We start from the raw sequence: 18,545 nt of genomic DNA on the forward strand, positions 1-18,545 counted from the left end.
ATTATCACAAAAAAACATGGTATAATAGTGTATTACAACTCTTAACCATCTTAAAGAGATCCTCTTCTTTCAACTTTTGAAGGAAAGTGCAGTGCCTTAAATTTTACTTGCACTTGGGAGAAAGTAAGCAGCTTTGGGAGCTTTCTATTTCCCGTAAGAGTATAAGTGGGTTTAGTGCTACAAGACCAACCACTTCATCTTTTTTTTGAGGCTCTCCCATCTCCAGCAACATTTTACCTTGTGTTTTCAGCATGTTGTACTGCATTTTCAAGAACAAATGATCAAACCCATTATTATCATCATGAAAAAGAAACAGTTGTTGTTTTTTACCTATCACATCTTCTTTGATGTCCTCAAGGCCAGTGTTAATCCCAGCTCCAATTGAGCTCATGATTTTATCAATCTAGAAACAAAACCAAGATATTCATTAATATTACAAAGCAGATTGTTTAGGGCAGTTTCCCTGGTGTCTGTTTTAATCATAGGAGCTAAAAGATGTCTGTAATAAAAAGACCTGCCTAATCGGTAAAGGAGATGTGCAGAGCTAGACCAATATCCATTATCCTAGTGATGAGCTTTAGGCAAAACATTCTCTCACCACTGCCCACCAGGAGCCAGCAACCCTAAAAATGTTGAAGATGATACAGAAGGAAAAGAAACCTACTTATCTTACATTAGTCATCTCAATACACAACATTTGAAAAATAGGTTAGCATGATTGTAATATCTGTGTTATTGGCTAAATGGCTGAAGATAAATTTTTCAAAACTGATATATTTTCTGAACTCTTTCAGTGTTATCTACAGAAGCGCCATCTCCCAGAACGAGATGAGCTTCACTTTTAATCACAGTTTACAAGAACACAGCCTGGTTTTCATACATTTAAACACTAGCCAGTGACATCTAGTCTGCATTTGGCACCATGGAGAATATAGCTTTTTAATTTGAGTCGCATTTTTTAAAGCCAGCTCTCTTGTATTTCACCTTTGGTGTCTTTCACATAGTTGTAAAGATGCTCAACGTGTTATTTATTGAGACAATACATTAGCATTACTAACTGTGTTTGTGGAGAATGCACCCAATAAAAGGTGCAAAATCCATCCATTTTTTAATATTGCTTAATCCAATTCCAGGTCATGGTGTGTCAGAGCTTATCCTGAGAGCATTAGGCACAAAGTCAGGACCAGACATCTTCAGGGTAAAAAAAGAGTAGGATAGAATAGATTGATCTATTGAAAACTTTTGCACTCTGAAATGCACTTTCAGAATAATGATAACTGCAACTCCTCTTGTTAGCTAACTGTGAAATACTTAATGAATGGACATATGGCCAAATACAAGCGTTCTTACATTATAACCAATCCTAGCAAAAAGGTGGGATCTGAAAATATTAAATTATGCAAAAGTGGACGCTAATTTTTGTTAACTTTTATTATACAAGTATGTACCGTTCAAAATCCAGAAACACGTCAAGTACTAACAATAAAAATAGTTATAATTCAAAAAAATATGAGAAAACTCTGAAAACATTCTGTGAAAAAATAGTTGCACCCAGCAGCAGTAATTTAATTTGAAAACTAGCATTTGAAATGAGTGTGGCTAAAATGAGACATTTGCACATCGATTACACTTGTCTGCCACTAGAGGGCGGCATATTAGGGTACCCTTAAAAAAATGGGTTTAGATAATGGTGACCTCTGGACACTTTTACTACTGTTGCTGTACACCAAGAATAGTTGAACAATGTCTCTGTGTTCTTCTTTTTCCGGCTGCTCCTGTTATAGTGGTTGCCATAGCGGATCATCTTTTTCCATATGAACAATGTCTAACTTTGGGTGTGGAAATGTTCCTCATTGATGCTGCCCAATGAGCAATAGAGACAAATGACCTAAGACATTTTCAGAAGAATAGCCTGAATGTTAGGGCCCACCCAACACTCACATTCAAAATAGCCCAAAAATCATGCAGGGTGGCTTTTTCAACCTAGAAGAGGTGAACTGGCTATCATCTTCACATATGAAGGATAAAGGAAAGAATCAGAGGTGTGACCAGAACATCATGTGTGGGTGGGCATTTGGCTTGTCTGGGGGGGCAAAAAATATCCATCCATCCCCATTTTTGTAGGGGGGTCAAATAATAATAACAACATAGTTTTATATAACATATAAAAGCAAAAATTGTGGCATAAATCACCCCAGCCCCTCCGTGGTCATGCCTCTGGAACGAATGGTGACAAACACTCTGGAAACATAAGAGTTTGATGGCAGAAAATGCCACCATAAAATGTCCAATTTGAACTAGTTTTGTGATATCCTGGGCACCAAACGCTGACACTTTAAGAAACGCTGACCTTAATACTTTGAATCAAGTGACTGTTCTCTCCTGGTGGACAGAGAAATTCTATTCTCTTACACAACAGCACGTCATTAGCAAAATGCATACTGCATTCAGTTAAAACTAATATGGGGTGACATTGCTATATAGCTCCAGGGTACAAGGTTTGAATCACATCTGCCTTTGTGATTTCCCTGGACTTAATTTTTCATTTACCTTGAGGGTTACACCACCAGATTAAGAAATCTGGGAGACACAGACTCAGTTTTGAATCGCCTTATTATTTAAAAAAAAACATTCTGAATCCTGTCCACAGCTCTCTCTGTTGTTAAGGCCCACTGATTTGTCAGCTTTTCACATGTAAGCAACATTTTACACCCAAGTTGTTAATCCTTCATTTTCAATGTATTAACAATATTATGTTTTCAGTAACTATGGAAAATGTGGCTTATCTGTCATGACTGTAAACTACCAGGTTCAAAATCACAAATTCCATACAGCAATAATTGAAATTTTAAATTTTTTTACAACAGTAGTAAACATGATGGGACCCGAATAAAACAGGTTACTGGACAGAAAGTGACTGTGGCCTTATTAAAACTCTAGACGGTTTGCAGCTTTGAGCTTCTGCATGGATAAAAATAGTAAAAGAGGCACTGAAGTGAAAGCCAAGACATTTTGATGAACATTGAACAAATTGCCAAAAAGTGGCAAACCCATCAAAAAAACTCTGAACCTGCTTAGCCAAAGTGTGAGATGAACGGTAAGATAATCATGGGTAAATTCAAGGGAGAAAGTGACCAATAGTAGTTCACGGATAGGTTTTATATGATCCTCATGTGCTGTTTTGTTAGCTTTTTGTTGTGGACTAGTGCATAACAAAAAAAAAGGTTAGGCAGCTCCAAGTTCAATTCGTATCATAGGTGCCATTTAACAAATTAACATTCACCAGGCACTCCTAGCATTTAAAAGGCTTTGGCAGGATGTTGTCCACTTTATTCAATAATTCAAAAAAAGACTATTTGCTTTGATTTTCTTCCTGCTTTTCCCGCAAGATTTTGAATGGCATTTATAATCAAAATAGCTGTGCTAAGACAGGCTGAAATCTAAGTAACCGACATAGACTTCAGCCTTAATGTCTGCAGTGCCCAATGCCATGCATATGTGCCTGCTACACGCCATTTAGTATGGGATTCGTAAAAGCAGTGTTAATGTTTGTGATGCACCCTCTATTGGAATGACAAATTCAATGAATTTTTTATTTTTTTTACTAAAAATGTTTGGGATGTGACACCTTTTGGAATGACAGAGACATAACAACCGGATGGACACACAGACAGATACATAGACAGTTATCCTGTGGATATTCATATTTGTGGTAATGCTTTTTATAGTGTTTGTTATGAAAGGTACAATAAAAATAAATTATTCCAGAGAAATATAAAGGGATGCATTTACAAAACATATGATAACATTCTCACACCTGCCTAATGCAATTCTGAGTCAGGTCTTTCCTGGCAGTACAAGACAAAAGGCAGGAACAATCCTGAACAGAAGTGCTAGTCAGTTGGAGGGTTGCTTACAATGGGCCTATTTACGATCACCAGTTGGCATGAAATGCACATCTTTGGTGTGAGGAGACCCCAATTTTGCATCTCAAGCAGCATTTCGGCTCACTTTTGGCTTTTAAATGTGTATTTTCAATCACTTTTTTTTTTATGATTGGTCACCACAACACCATCTTGGATGGCTATTTCCCATGTCTGCTGCCATTTTGTGACATTGTTCTGCTTAGCTGAAGCCATATTCTTAATGGTTTTAATTCTAGTTTCTGCTCACATAACATGCTGAGTTAATATGCTCTGCTTACTTTAGATTGCAATGCACAGCAGCTCTTTATCTGTGTACTGGATAAATTCTAGAAAATGAAGAACATTAGGAGTGGTTAAGGGAAAGAATTTCAGTTAGTAAAATAAAGCAGTGAAAAGGGCTATATAAAAAAAATAATTGAATAGTTTTGTTTATTTGACTTGGTATTTTATTTTGTGTCTTGGGTTTTGTTAATTCAGTTTTGATTTGATCCTTATGCTTTCTTGGCTTCAAAGATTGCAAATGTACCAACTCCATGTGTAACCTCCATTACAGGATCATCTTGTTTGGTAGCAAAATAACTGCTTTGTATTTACAAGGTGGAATACAAAGAGAACAAAATGATGTATGTAGATAAGGGTTTTGACTCAGGACATTGGATATGATAGGTTGCAGCAACAGTAAGCACTGCACTAGCCTGACGCCAGGCTCGTCTTAACTCATGGGCATGCTTGGCAGTTGCCCGTGGGCCCCACGAGCATAGAGGCCCCATGATAATCGATGTATGTTGCGACTTGCTGAGTGGTTGTGTAGGTAGGGGCCCCAGTGCATTGCTTTGCCCGGGGGCCTATAACGCTGTTAAGATGGCCCTGCCAGAGGTTCCTGGATAAATTTACTAAAAATATATATATATATAAATAAATACACATGAAAAAGGATGTATGCAAGTGTCATGGGTTTGATTTGCATACAATTTCACAAAACTGACTCTACAATTAATTTTGCAAGTAAAAGACAAAACACACTAAAAAGAGTTTCAGTAGGCTTTCAGGTTTTTTGGAGTGGAAAACAAAGACTATTTTTCCCTAAAGCCTTGTTCACAGTTCTGTGTTTACCTGTGTTCTCTTCTGCAGCTGCGTAATGCAAGTGGTCACCTGCAGGCCTGTTGAATCAACTTGATTCATGCCTCTTGTTCATATCATCACAGAAGAGCGCAGGGCATTTTTTAAAAATGTCTCATGCTTTATATTTTCCATATGAATACACACCAAAACGTACCATTGTGCACATTGATATGTTTTCTCCAAAGGAAAACCTCACCACTACCTAGCAACAGGCTTTTCCTGTTTCCCAGAGAAGAAGTGAAGGGTGCCATTGACTTTCAACTTTCTTTTCTGTCTCCAATGAATCTGTGCGATTGTGATCGGCACAGTGGTAAATCGTACTACTAGAGAAAGTCTGGCAACTCAACTAAATGTCTATGGGTGACAGGAAATGAATCTGGTGATTAGTTTCACTATGGATCTTAATTTAAACACTAAAAGAGAGGCAGACACATGAAGAATTAATTAATGTAAATGTTTTTAAACAGGAACTAAATGATTTTCTTCTTGTGTGAATGGCGCGGATTTCACTGGAAGTGAACGCTATTTGTTTCACAATTTTCTTTTTTTTTTTTGCAAAGCAAAAGACAGTTTTGCTGCAAATTTCATTTCACACACCTTTTTGCTCATTACTAGTATCAGGTCTAGGGCAGGATCACTTGTAACTAGAATTTGTAATAGGTCCACCTATTAATTCATTTTTCAAATTTGTGCATTTTAGTTGCAGGATCTGAGTTGACAGTCTATTCCAGCCTCCCTGGAAAATCCTATATATCTTTGATATACGTTAATGCTACCGTACAAGCTAGTAGTTGGCTTGCATAACAAGGCAATGGGATGGATTTTCAATTTCTTGAAACTGGTTGACTTTAAACCTCTTCTGTTGGACTTTAAATCTTGCCACATCATACAAAGAATCCTTAACTCTATTCAGTAATTTGCATTTTGTTGTTCGGGTCTTACTGAAAATGCATTCCATCAGGGTGAAAAACAAAATTGCAGAATATAAAATTTATACTTCACAACATACTTACTTCTTCCCACTCGGCAGTGAAAGAAGGTGTTCGCTCAAGATGTTTTCCTGGACTGGGTTTATTTATTGCAGACTCACATCGACCAACCCTGGATTCCTCCTCAATAGGTGAACAAGAGATTAAATTAGAGTCAGACTTGGAAAAGTTCCGAGTGAGCTGTAGGTCCAAAACATTCTTCGGGATTGATCTCATCCTTCCTAATGTGCTGGCACGGTCCTCAAATCCCCCAGTGGTGTTGTTTGTGCTTGGTTCACAATTTCTTGAGTTTCTTGCATTTGGAAATGTGCCTGAATCAACCTGGTTAACTTTCGTATGAAAGATAGTCCTGTAAACAACTTGAGGCTTGCCCTCTTTTGTGCTCTTCAGGACTGAGGCATCGCTGCCAGTCCGAGGCAGGTGTGCAGTGTAGTCTGTGGCCTGCAGTAGATTGCTGTTTTGGCTGGTCCTTATCTCCGGCCCACCGAGCCTCTTTGCTTTAGAGTATAGCTGGTATGGGTTATCTGGTGACTCACAGGCAGGGGAAGACCCATGCAAAAGGCCAGCAAACTGCTCAGGAATATGACCATCTGGAAGCTCAACATCAGCAGGGGCTTCTCTCTGGCAAAGAATATCCTCTGCAAATGACAAGAAAAGACAAAAAAGCTTACTTATACACATTAGGCATCTGAGATAACATTTTATTTTTTTGCAGGAGAAACACATTTCCCTGTTTTCCATGGACAGATCCTTATGTGTCAGTTTTCAAAAAGAAGGAGCTCTGATCCATTTTAAATTGTATGATCTTTTGGAAAAAATGATATGAACTGAAACAATCCAAAGACAAAAAATACATGCAGTATTTTAGTTCATTTTGGCGAAAGGAAGCACATTATTTAATGGGTAAGAGGACAAATCTTAAAATAATGTGCTACATTTCATTTTTGGATGGTGCTGTAAGCAGCACTGCAGCCTCACAGATTCTGTGTCTTAGGTTCAAACTTCATGCCCAGAGTCGTTGTCTCTGTGGAGTTTCCTCCTACGTCCTCCAAAGATGTGCTGGTTAGGTCAGTTAGATGTGTGTGAGTGTGGGTGTGTGCATGCATTAATGAGGTCTTCAATAGACCCAGTGCTCCATTGTGGGTTAATTCCTCCTCTGCATCTGATGCTACCAGGATAGGCTCCAAGCATCATGGATCCTGAACTGGATTAAGTACGTTTGGGAATCTTATGCTTTAAATAAAATATCCTAATGACACTACTAAATTGAGAAAGTATTGTGCTGCGTGTGGGATAAATGAAATGCACTAGTAATGAAGCAAAATATAACAATAAAGCTCCATCTACTTCCATCTTATTAAAATTTAAGATCTGAAAGAAATTAATTCTGGTTCAATTCAACTACAAATGTTCAAGTTGAAAGCATTTCTGACATGTGTTACCAGCAGACTGGGGGGGGGGGGGGGGGGGGGGGGGGGGGATTGGCGGTGCGGGGGACAGTTCTGTATTCAAATTTTTTATCATTTATTTTCCAAACTTGCAATCCAGAATCTTGGTGAGGGCTGGCACTTATTGTGGCAGCAGCATTGTCTGTCAGGCTGGGTTTATACTTGACGCTCAGAACACTTACGCGCACACATTGTGGCTGCCACACGTTTCCAGTACTCTTTGGACACATCCTCTGAGCACATCATCAAAAATTAAGGCAGGAAACAGCTGGAGATGGGGTGCCTATCACCCATGCACCTAATCTACACATTTTCTAGCATGTGGGAGGAAATAATCTAACATAAAAACAGGGAGAATGTACAATCTCCACAAATACAGGACTTGATCTATGATTAGAATCAAGACACTAGTCACAACACCATCAAAGTGGTCTTCTTTGATCAGGCATGGCCTCTTGTGGCCAAAGAATACCTCTTTAGCAACACTTGGTGTCCCTGCTCCCTGAGGCCACAAAATGGTCTTTATGGCACCTTCCATTTTGGCAATTCTCTTAAACATCAACACAAAAAACAATAGCTAATCAAGACCCGTGTGCCTGCGGGTAATTTCCAGGTTCAAGAGTATTTGCCTCCTCTTTACCCAACAGGAGGCACTATGCTTTTTAAATGTTGACTAGGAGGAGTTGTCTACCATTCATGGCCTCTCTATTTCTCTCCCTCTCTGAGAAGAGACTCAAACACAATCATCCATTTGATACCTGGCCATTCTGAAGGACTTAACTGAATGTTCTCCTACAGTATCCTCTCCCACACATACATATTATGGTACTGCAGAGGCTTCACTTCTCTCAATGCCAGTCTGACTTTCTCTTTCTCTCTTCCCTTTAGGTATTTGCTATAGAGCTCTGCTGTACACTGTGGTACCGAATCTCTTTCTGTAAATATATATGGATATACAGATTTATAAGTTTATAGGCTTATTACTGTCATAGTTATAGTCTCCCTTGCATGTGCTAATCAATATGCAACAAATTGCATATACAGTGTATATGCATACACATAGTATATTAGCCATATACACATATATACACATATACATTATATGTATATATACAGTATATACACACGAAAATATAAAAATGCCGAAATGTTTTAAACGTCCCTCATATATATATATATATATATATATATATATATATATATATATATACACATACATACATACATACATATATATATATATATATATACATACATATACATCCATCCATCAATTTTCCAACCCACTGAATCCGAACACAGGGTCACGGGGTCTGCAGGAGCCAATCCCAGCCAACACAGGGCACAAGGCAGGAACCAATCTTCCACATACATATACATATATATATATATACATACACACACATACAGTATATACATACACACACATATATATATACACACACACACATATATATATATGAGGAACGTTTAAAATGTTTCCGCACTTTTATATTTCCATTGGAAATGGTCAAGGCGGAAGGAGTAGTAATTGGTCGTGTCTGAGAGGGTCATGTGACTGGGAAAATTACAACGTAAAGGAAGGTGACTGTGTAGAAAAGTGATGAATTTATTTTTGAAATTCTTAATAAATAGTTAAAAAAAAGTGAGGAAACTTTTTGAATGTCCCTCGTATACACACATTAATAGTATCGGAGGCTGGAGTCAGAAGTAAATGCAACCCAAATGACACAGAAACTTACAAGTTTCTAGAGACTTCACTAAATGGAAGCATGGGAATGACTTCATATTTCAAAATCCTGCAAAGGGCAGAATGGACCTACTGATTATGGACTTTCTAAGTCCATTGGGCTGGACAGACAATCTAAAGATTACCAACCTCTTCCTTCTAGAATTTCTCCAGAATAATTCCTCTGGATGTGTCATGATGCCTTTAACATTTTTATTCAGCTTAATAAATGTTTATTTTAGTCTTTTTATTTTCCTTTTTAAGTTTGGAACCATGCAGTATACAGTTTCACTTTTATACTCTATGTTGTTTTTTTAGTGAGCACCTTCTTTTGTCAGGGTTTCGGCTCTGGAAGGTACGTCGTATAATGAGTTGGCACAATAGTCTATGTTGTGAGCTGTCAGTCTTTGTCCAAAATTATGGATTTAAAACAAAAAACATTTTTGAGATGTCTGAATCTTTTGAAACTTGAAATTCAGACATTTGAGATAGATAGATAGATAGATAGATAGATAGATAGATAGATAGATAGATAGATAGATAGATAGATAGATAGATAGATAGATAGATAGATAGATAGATAGATAGATAGATAGATAGATAGATAGATAGATAGATAGATAGATAGATAGATAGATAGATAGATAGACAGACAGATAGATAGTTTCCTGGGGGGGAATTTGACTTTTTACTCTTTAAATAAATACATTCATAAATAAATAAATACTCACACACACTTTGGTCTGAACACACACCACAATGACAATAAACCAATATAAAAAGACAGAAGACTTCTGTCTAGATAAAACTTTACGAGTCCCATGGGAGAAATTTACCCTTTTACAGAAGCTTAATCAATCAATCAAAATATAAATAAATAATATAAAAAAGCAACCTGCCTTTAATATACACCAAAGTAAAAACCTTTGTTTTTTTATCTAACATTCCAGTGTTATGTATTAGGCTTTTATGCAACTTTTGTTTTCTCTTTCTTTTGGCTAAGTTTTCCATCTTCTTGCCCTTCCTCATTTTGCCTACCTGGCCTGCGAAATTTTGTCTGTTAACAGAACAGGATGCACCTGAAAGCAGTTATTGGCTAGCTATTACAAGAACAGACATCACGCTTCAGAGCAGATCAGGATTTAGCTTGGAGTCCGAAGCTGAGTCAGTGTGAGGGGTCTTGACAGGTGGGAGGAAGAGAGGTCATTGTGTGGAGAATGAGAAGCATGGTATTTGACTATCTATCTATCTATCTATCTATCTATCTATCTATCTATCTATCTATCTATCTATCTATCTATCTATCTATCTATCTATCTATCTATCTATCTATCTATCTATCTATCTATCTATCTATCTATCTATCTAATTTGTATAGAATGCACTATTCTAACTAGCTTCACAATTTCTAAGCAGCTTAACTCCTTTCAGAATTCACTTTTGTAGTCATGTTTGTGCGAAAGCAGATGCTACAGGGCACATCTAAGCATATAATAAGTGGGACAGCTTAGAAAGGCTCTCGACACGACTGATTATCTTTAAACTGTGGGAGTACCCTCATGTGAACTAGGGGATAATGTGTCAATTTTACATCCCATCCTACAATATGTATTGCTTGCTCTGAGCACTGGTAATGCAAGTTTATTCCTTATACCACATGATGATCTAAGTATAACATGAACAAAACACTTATTATACAATGTACATTCAAATATTACAGATACCTAAAATCTTAAGAATATAAATCTTGAAATGGAATGCCTGGAAATTACTATTATCTGATGCTTTATACCCTGCCTATTCAAATTGAGGCCAGTGAGCCACATGTTGCTCAAAGGCAACCTCCAAGTGGCCCAGCCTATGGTCCTGACAGAAATGCAGAGAAAAAAACCATGAAAAGCACATTTCATCCTACAAAATGAAAAAGAAAGAAAAAAGGCAGCCTTCCGCCTTCTGCCTCTTCCAGCTCTTTTACCATTCACTCCCCTCTCACCCTGATCCTGTCACTCGGCTCTCTCTAGGGAGGTGCCCTGAGCCCTCACAAAGTGCTTTCTCCCAAGAATCTAGCCCCCAACAGCCCATGCAGCAGCAAGACACATCACAATATCAACAAAATGTGGGATGTGTAACAAAGCCATGCCAAATCACACAGGATTTAAAATGAACCTACTGTATGTTCCCTCATTGTGGAGCAGAAGTTGTATTCATGTGTGTTAGATACTGTAATCACTCTTTATGGGTTCTGGTAAATTTGATAGCATTGACAGTTCTTATTTATTCAGTTAAAAGCACTTTCTGATGTGACTAGGTCATATACGCGAAGTGGCACAATGGTAGCACTGCCACCTCACAGTAAGGAGATCATGGGTCCTCCCTGTGTGAGTAAAAGAATTATTATTATATGATTAAAATATTTATTTTATTTCAAAAGGGAAACTAATACTGTGCACTATTTTGATTTTATGCACTTTGAGATGTGCTTGGGTCAGATGTGAACAAAATGTTTATTTATTTTTTTCAAAAGTGGAAAAAAGTATTGCTAGTACCTCAGATTCTTTTCAGTTATAGCTTTTTTATTGTTTTTTATGCACTTTGTGATGCAGCTGTGTCAGATGTGACCAAAGTTAAAAGGGAAACAATGAATAAACATTACTTGTTTTTCAATACATTCAGTTATGTTGGTTTAATGTGTTATTGCATGCTGTTTCCCGGCCGCTATAGATGTCTGGCACAGCTAAATTTCTTGTTTTGAAAATCTGGCCCAACTGAATTTATAATTGAACAGCCCTGAGTTTATACCTCAATATCACTATTTCACTGAATTCAGTGAGAGGGTTATGGGCATTACATATTAATTTGTGACAACAGATTTACCTGAAGGAGGACAGGACATGTTTTCTGCCAATTTATGGTTTTGTCATCTGAACTGGAAGAGTTAACGATCTGTTCGTATCTATATATATAAAATTCTTTTTGCGTTTGAAACGGAAATTACGTATGACCACAGAGAAACAGGAAAAACATTCTTAATAAACCTGATTCTTGCCGAGAGAGTGAATGGTGACATAGCTCTGGCTGTAGCGTCATCGGGAATTGCTTCTACATTATTAGATAGAGGCCGTACAGCACATTCGGCATTGCAATTACCATTAAACCTCGCTCACGACGAAAATCCAATTTGCAACATACACAAGGGCTCTGGAAAGGCAAAAGTCTTGCAACATTTAAAGATAATAGTTTGGGATGAGTGCACCATGGCACATAAAAGAGCTTATGAAGCCTTGAACCGAACAATGCGAGATCTCAGAGATCCTACCAAAATAATGGGAGGTACTGTCGGTTTACTCGCAGGAGATTTTCGTCAAACATTACCAGTTATTCCATGACGGACACCAGCAGATGAACTCAACGCGTATTTAAAATCCATGCTTCTCCCACGGTCAGTTATATGTCGCGTGTTCTCGGGTAGGTGCACCAAAAAATGTATACATTTATGCACGTAATGGGCAAACAAAAAATGTAGTATACCTGAAAGCACTGCAGTACTACTCAATGTATCTTTACTTCTTAAATGTTAATGTTTTACTGTTTAATAATTTATACGCTTCTTATATGTTGTTCAAATTCTTTTATCAAAATATTTTACTGTTTAATAATTTATATTTATATGCAATGTGCTTCTTATATATTACTTCATATTCTCATATGATAATGTTAATAATGTTGTTTATATTGATTTCTATGTTATTGTAAATGCTCTTTATTTGTTGAAAAATAAAATTGGCAATTAACAAACTTATTTTATAAATACTACATTTTATTTTTTTCCCTTGCACTCAGTGAGCGAAGCCACTGGGTAATCAGCTAGTTATTAATAAGAGTAAGATAAGCTGTTAACCCAAATCAAGCATAAAAACATGTAAGGTTTCTTTTTGCCTTTTCTCTGTTTTTTTGTCTATATAGAAAAAGATCACAAAGATGGTGGCACTTTAAGTGAGGTTTCATATGATTTTTCTACATTTTTATGGTAATCTTAATTTCCCCGCAGCAATGTAATGTTGCTTTGCTGATGGTATTACCCTATTAGAAGAAATCTATGGAGCTTAACAACACAGTGAATTTGTTGAGCATATTATATTAGACGTGCTTCTTTTCCCACCGACTTTTACTGTAATCACTGACCTGCTTGTTTTATGTCTAGGAGTTTCAGTTTAAGGATCATGACAACTTGGATGACATAGAAGGTGAAGTAAAAGGTCACAAAAATCATAAATTGATAAAACCATGTTAAGCAACATTGTCTTGTTCTGGAATAAACAAAAGCATGTCCCTTCTGCTCAGCTTTCATTATTATATTTTAAGGTCACAGAGTATAAACACAAGAAAATTACACGGTTTCTAAAATCTAATCTAATCTAAAAAAATCTCATGATTTATTGCCAGCTAAAATGAACTGCATTTGACATATTCATACGAGTTTTTCATGAAATTTACTTCAAGACATATGTGATACAAGAGATTTATAGATATAACACAACAATCAAGCACTCATTGCTTTAAGAAAGGTAAAATGTCAAAGCAAATCAACTGATTTACAATGATTTATTTGTGTAAAATAAATATATGTTTTAAACCAAATATGCCAGACAATCTTGGAGAGTCAGTTCGTAGATGGAAATTCAATAATGATCTTGTCATTGTTTTCAACAGAAGCTTTCAAGCCCCTGGCTGTCCATACCATACATCTGTTAATTTTCCAGGCATAGAGACGCTTGAGTACCCATTGGAAAAAAAAATACAACATTTCTGACATGGAGCCCTTTTTAATATGCTCAGAAACAACGGAGCTGAAATACAGAGACAAATGCAGAAATGTAGGGCAATGCCAACGATGGGTAAAATATGGCAAAAGAGACAACAAATTAAAAATAAAACAGAGGTGCTGAAAAACTGGAACTGTAAAAAAGGATGTGAACACATAGAGTATTTGTTTTAATTGCCTGTACAATAAAAGCATGGATACGTTGGTGAAATGATGGAGGGCAGTAATAGATTATGAACACTGCAACATTTCTATTGCTGTCTTAACAACCAGGGCTGCTTTATCCTTTAACACATCATAACACTAAGAATATCGTAAACTCCATCTTAAGATTATTTGTTAATTTGCGAGTGTTTCTCACAACTCATCATAACTAAAGTAACATATTAAATCTTCCATAATCTACATGCACCCCAGCCTACTAATTAATTGCTAAGTGCTTCCTAAACTTGCTGCCTCTTCTGCCGGCGCCACAGACAGTGGTCACCATGACAGTCGTAACATTTAGAATTCTTGAGGTTATATCATTTCCATGATGAAATGCTTTAATGCATTTTCAGTATTATATTTTACATATAAATTGTTAAGTTAATTGAAAAAAAATGTAAACTGTTAATTACAAATTCATAATCTGGTAAGATATCTATATTCTTTGAAGATTTGAAGACTCAGGGTTTTAAGGCTGTAACTAGTTTTGTTTTCATGGAGCCGTTTTCAGTGTTACAGATGATTATCGTGGAGATGCAGGAAGAAGGGAAAGGAATTTGGGTTGGTGCATTTGAGTAGAGTTAGTACGTCTGCAATAAACCTACTCGGAAGAATATTTGTTTAATCCTGTATCTATGTCTCTGACCAACACCTCCTGAACACAACACGCACACATTATTTAAATTAAATCATGGAGCTATGGCTGATACCCATTCATATTTATAGCCTCTTGGAGCCTATTCACACTCAATTATGGTGACCTCTTTTGTAAGTCGCTTTAAACGAAAGCATTTGCTAAGCAAATAAATGTAAATGCTGTAAAATTTCTCTGCATTAATTGCACAGGAGATTTCACAATAGCTAAAGACTTTCATGGATATTGTAGCAAAGTGGCCAGTGGGTACCCAAGATGCCTTCATCTGAGCCAATCTGACAGTGTGTCCAAAGGCAAAAAATGGCGAGTCTAGTGGTGGGTATCTCCTGGGTGATAGTGGATATTCCCTTCCTACACCCCGTTGACGTGTGTAATTCACTCTGAGACAGCTGCAGAACAACAATGCAATGCAGGATATTAGCAATCCCAAGCCTGCTGGAACAAAAAGTAAGGGTATAGACATAGCTATATGTAAAATGCCCTTCTGCTATTTTAATAACTGATTGGGGTGTATCTCTTCATTGAAGCATTCTAATCAATCAAACTTTATTATATATAAAAGAAAATCTTTCACCAAGCACCTGATCAGAAAGGCTTCACAAATACACTTCAAAACAATGAGATAAATGTGATATATACAAAATGTGTTGATATTGCTGACATGCAACAGCTAAACAGCCACTGTTGTGATCGCTGGTGTTTTTGTAATATTTTCATGGGCTCCAGAAATTTGAGCAATTTTTTTTTTTTTTTTTGCTTTGGGGTGGAACGGTGGCGTAGTGGTAGGGCTGCTGCCTCTCAGTAAGGTTTGCATCTTGGGTCCTCCCTGCGTGGAGTTTGCATGTTCTCCCTGTGTCTGTGTGGGTTTCCTCCCACAGTCCAAAGACATGCAGGATAGGTGAATTGGCTACACTAAATAGGCCCTAGTATGTTTTTGCCCCGTGATGGACTGGCACCCTGCCCAGGATTTGTTTCTGCTTTGTGCCCTATGCTAGCTGGGTAAGCTCCAGCCAGATCGCATGTTACCCTCCACAACCCCGGTTTGGATTAAACAGGTTAGAAATTGACAGAAAATTTTGTTTTATATAGAGATTCACAAATACTTCTTTTATGTATTAAATTCTTACTAAAAGTTTTTCAAAAAATTATTTTGACCACAATGCCTTTTTTGTTTTTAGCTGCCCCCTTGATTTTGAGTTACTATTGCTACGCCGCGATAAAGAGTTACAAGGGGTCAAGGTGTCAGAGGCAGCAGCATCGCATGATGTCATTGGCACAACAGTATTAATACCAGTGCTGCACACATCCCATTGTCCAAGTTTGTGGATACATTCTGAAAACCCTTCACAAGTCCTTTGCTTTCCATCTCTAGTTACAACCTTTCCTTTTTTTTTAATTGATCTGTTACAGTTTTGACAAATGATTCCTATCGTCTTCCTGGTTACGAGACTACACCTTCTTTTTCACTATGTCTCGTCTTTCAGTCTACTCTGGTTCTTTTGATTGTCACGTATTTTTTTTTGTGACACCACATTGTCAAAAAGTGCACTTTAATCTGAATGCCCAAAACCTTGGCACTAGGTAGGCATTTTACTTTCACTACTGGATTCAAATGGTTTGGTTTGAACAAGCGGGAATTGCTAGTTGTGAACACCTTCTTACAGTATCTTCAACCTCAAGAGACGCGCCGCCGATCATCTTGTACTGATTCTCGGTTCCAAATTGTGACGTGTGTACAAAGATATACAAAAACTAGAAAGAGCTGATTCAAGCAAAAATAAAATGGAAATTAGCATGTTGCAAATATGAAAAATAAAACTGACAATGCCATTGACAATTTAAAACACAATGGCAGCTCATCATTTTGCCTGAAGAAGGGGCCCGAGTTGCCTCGAAAGCTTGCATATTGTAATCTTTTTAGTTAGCCAATAAAAGGTGTCATTTTGCTTGACTTCTTATTGCCTCCATAAAACGCTAACACGGTACAAAACTGCGAATACAATGGAGAAAAGTTGTATTTTGGAGCTCAATTTAACCGTTAACACTAATGGTTAGTCAGTGATGTATTTCTCTGAGTACACAAAGTACCAGAACATTCAGCAAGAGACCAGAATAAGGTTTTGAAATATTATAATAAACTGAACAGCTATTATACTTAAAATGAGGACAGCTAAGTGATGGCAAATTAACGCAGTTTATGTCAGAGAAAAAATGTTGAGGCTGAAGAACTGAAACATAAGAAACAATTCATGTGAATAAAAATGTTAATGTGATAATTACTATGTTTAATATAATATTTACCAAAATACATTTCTCACCCACAGAATCGCATTATGACGAGTGTCACAATACCGTATCAGTCAATGCTGTTCTCGGATCGACACACTCATTTATCTATCTATTTATTTGTTTTTAACTTTCAACAATGCAATACAACAAACTTGTGATTTGCTCTTTCATTCTCGTACATCTTCACTTGGTCACTTGGTACGTCTTCAAAAGGTGTCTAAGCATCACTGGCATCCTGCATAAGATATCACAATCAAAGGTTTTCTGGAAATACTGCTGCAGAATTTACAGAATTACTTATGTAAAACAAAAACACGTATTGTCTTATTTTTAATTGAGCTGATTTTAAGGTCTAAAATGTCAACTTAAAATTAAAAAACAATTAGGCATGAGTGAAACCAAAATGTTCAGACTTTGTAATGACTGACACTGTCAAAAAATACCTGGCCCTGGAGAGTGTGGATAAAGCCCAAAACATGCTTTTTATTTAGAGCACTAAATGGAGAATCTCTGCTCACACCAGTATCGGTAGATTGCAACTACCAGTGCCACAATTCCCTGTAAAGAGAACTAGTGAAGGGAAATCATGAGGGACACAAAGGTGAGAAAAGAAGCAGACAGAAATAACAGGCAGTTCCCCTCAAACTGGAGGTTAATCTTTCAGAAGACAAAGGTGAGAGAATGAGCAGAAAGCCAGCTCTGTGCCTCCTAGCTGACAGTGATGGTAGATGAGTCCCAATATTGGACAAGTAAGACTTTGACATGGGTAGCTAAAATATCCTTAAGGACATTAAATTCTTTAAGTAATAAGTAACTTCAAAAGTGCAACGGTTTCAGTGGAACTAGGACATAATCTACTGAAGAAGATCTGAAATTTATGGGTCATCTGTGTCTCTAAAGCACCGCATATACCCGCGTATAAGTTGGGTCTTGAAACCCGAAAAAATTGATCATAAAATCAGACCCCGCCCGTTCAAAAATATGACACTTAATTTTTTTTTTTTTACATCTTCTTGCTTCCTCTAATCTTGCTCCAGTTTCTCAAACATCGAATTTTGATACAGCAGTGTAGTTATCAAGTTATTTTGTCACTTCAACGACTTTTAATTTAAAACCAGCTTCATATTTTCTTCTGATCGAACGCTCCATCGTAGATAAGGGATGCTCTTACGATAAAGTGTATGAGGGTGTGAGATACAAAAAACACAAAACAGTACAAATGCCACATTTGTAATAATTTGGGTATTAATGTGTGGTGTGTGGTCACGTAGGCTCAATACATAGAAAAAAAAAAAGGCAGTGTGCTCTGTGGTTACTCTCTCAGGTGGGCGTTAGCATATCATATTCTCTTGGACCAA

The 18,545-nt window shown here is 37.0% G+C and overlaps 1 protein-coding gene across 4 annotated transcripts in view; it reads right to left on the reverse strand.

Moving 5' to 3' along the window:
- The window catches only part of anks1b (ankyrin repeat and sterile alpha motif domain containing 1B), a 1,280,504-nt gene that overhangs the window by 223,228 nt on the left and 1,038,731 nt on the right, over positions 1-18,545 (reverse strand). For all 4 annotated transcript variants that reach the window (XM_028816795.2, XM_051924626.1, XM_051924632.1 and 1 more), the window contains 2 exons: positions 6,062-6,675; positions 331-403 (listed from right to left, as the gene is read on the reverse strand). In XM_028816795.2, coding sequence (XP_028672628.2) covers positions 331-403; positions 6,062-6,675 — 687 coding nt within the window. The remainder of the gene's footprint in view (positions 1-330; positions 404-6,061; positions 6,676-18,545) is intronic.

The sequence above is a fragment of the Erpetoichthys calabaricus genome, chromosome 1, assembly GCF_900747795.2.
Source record: "Erpetoichthys calabaricus chromosome 1, fErpCal1.3, whole genome shotgun sequence".
NCBI classification, from domain to species: domain Eukaryota; kingdom Metazoa; phylum Chordata; class Cladistia; order Polypteriformes; family Polypteridae; genus Erpetoichthys; species Erpetoichthys calabaricus.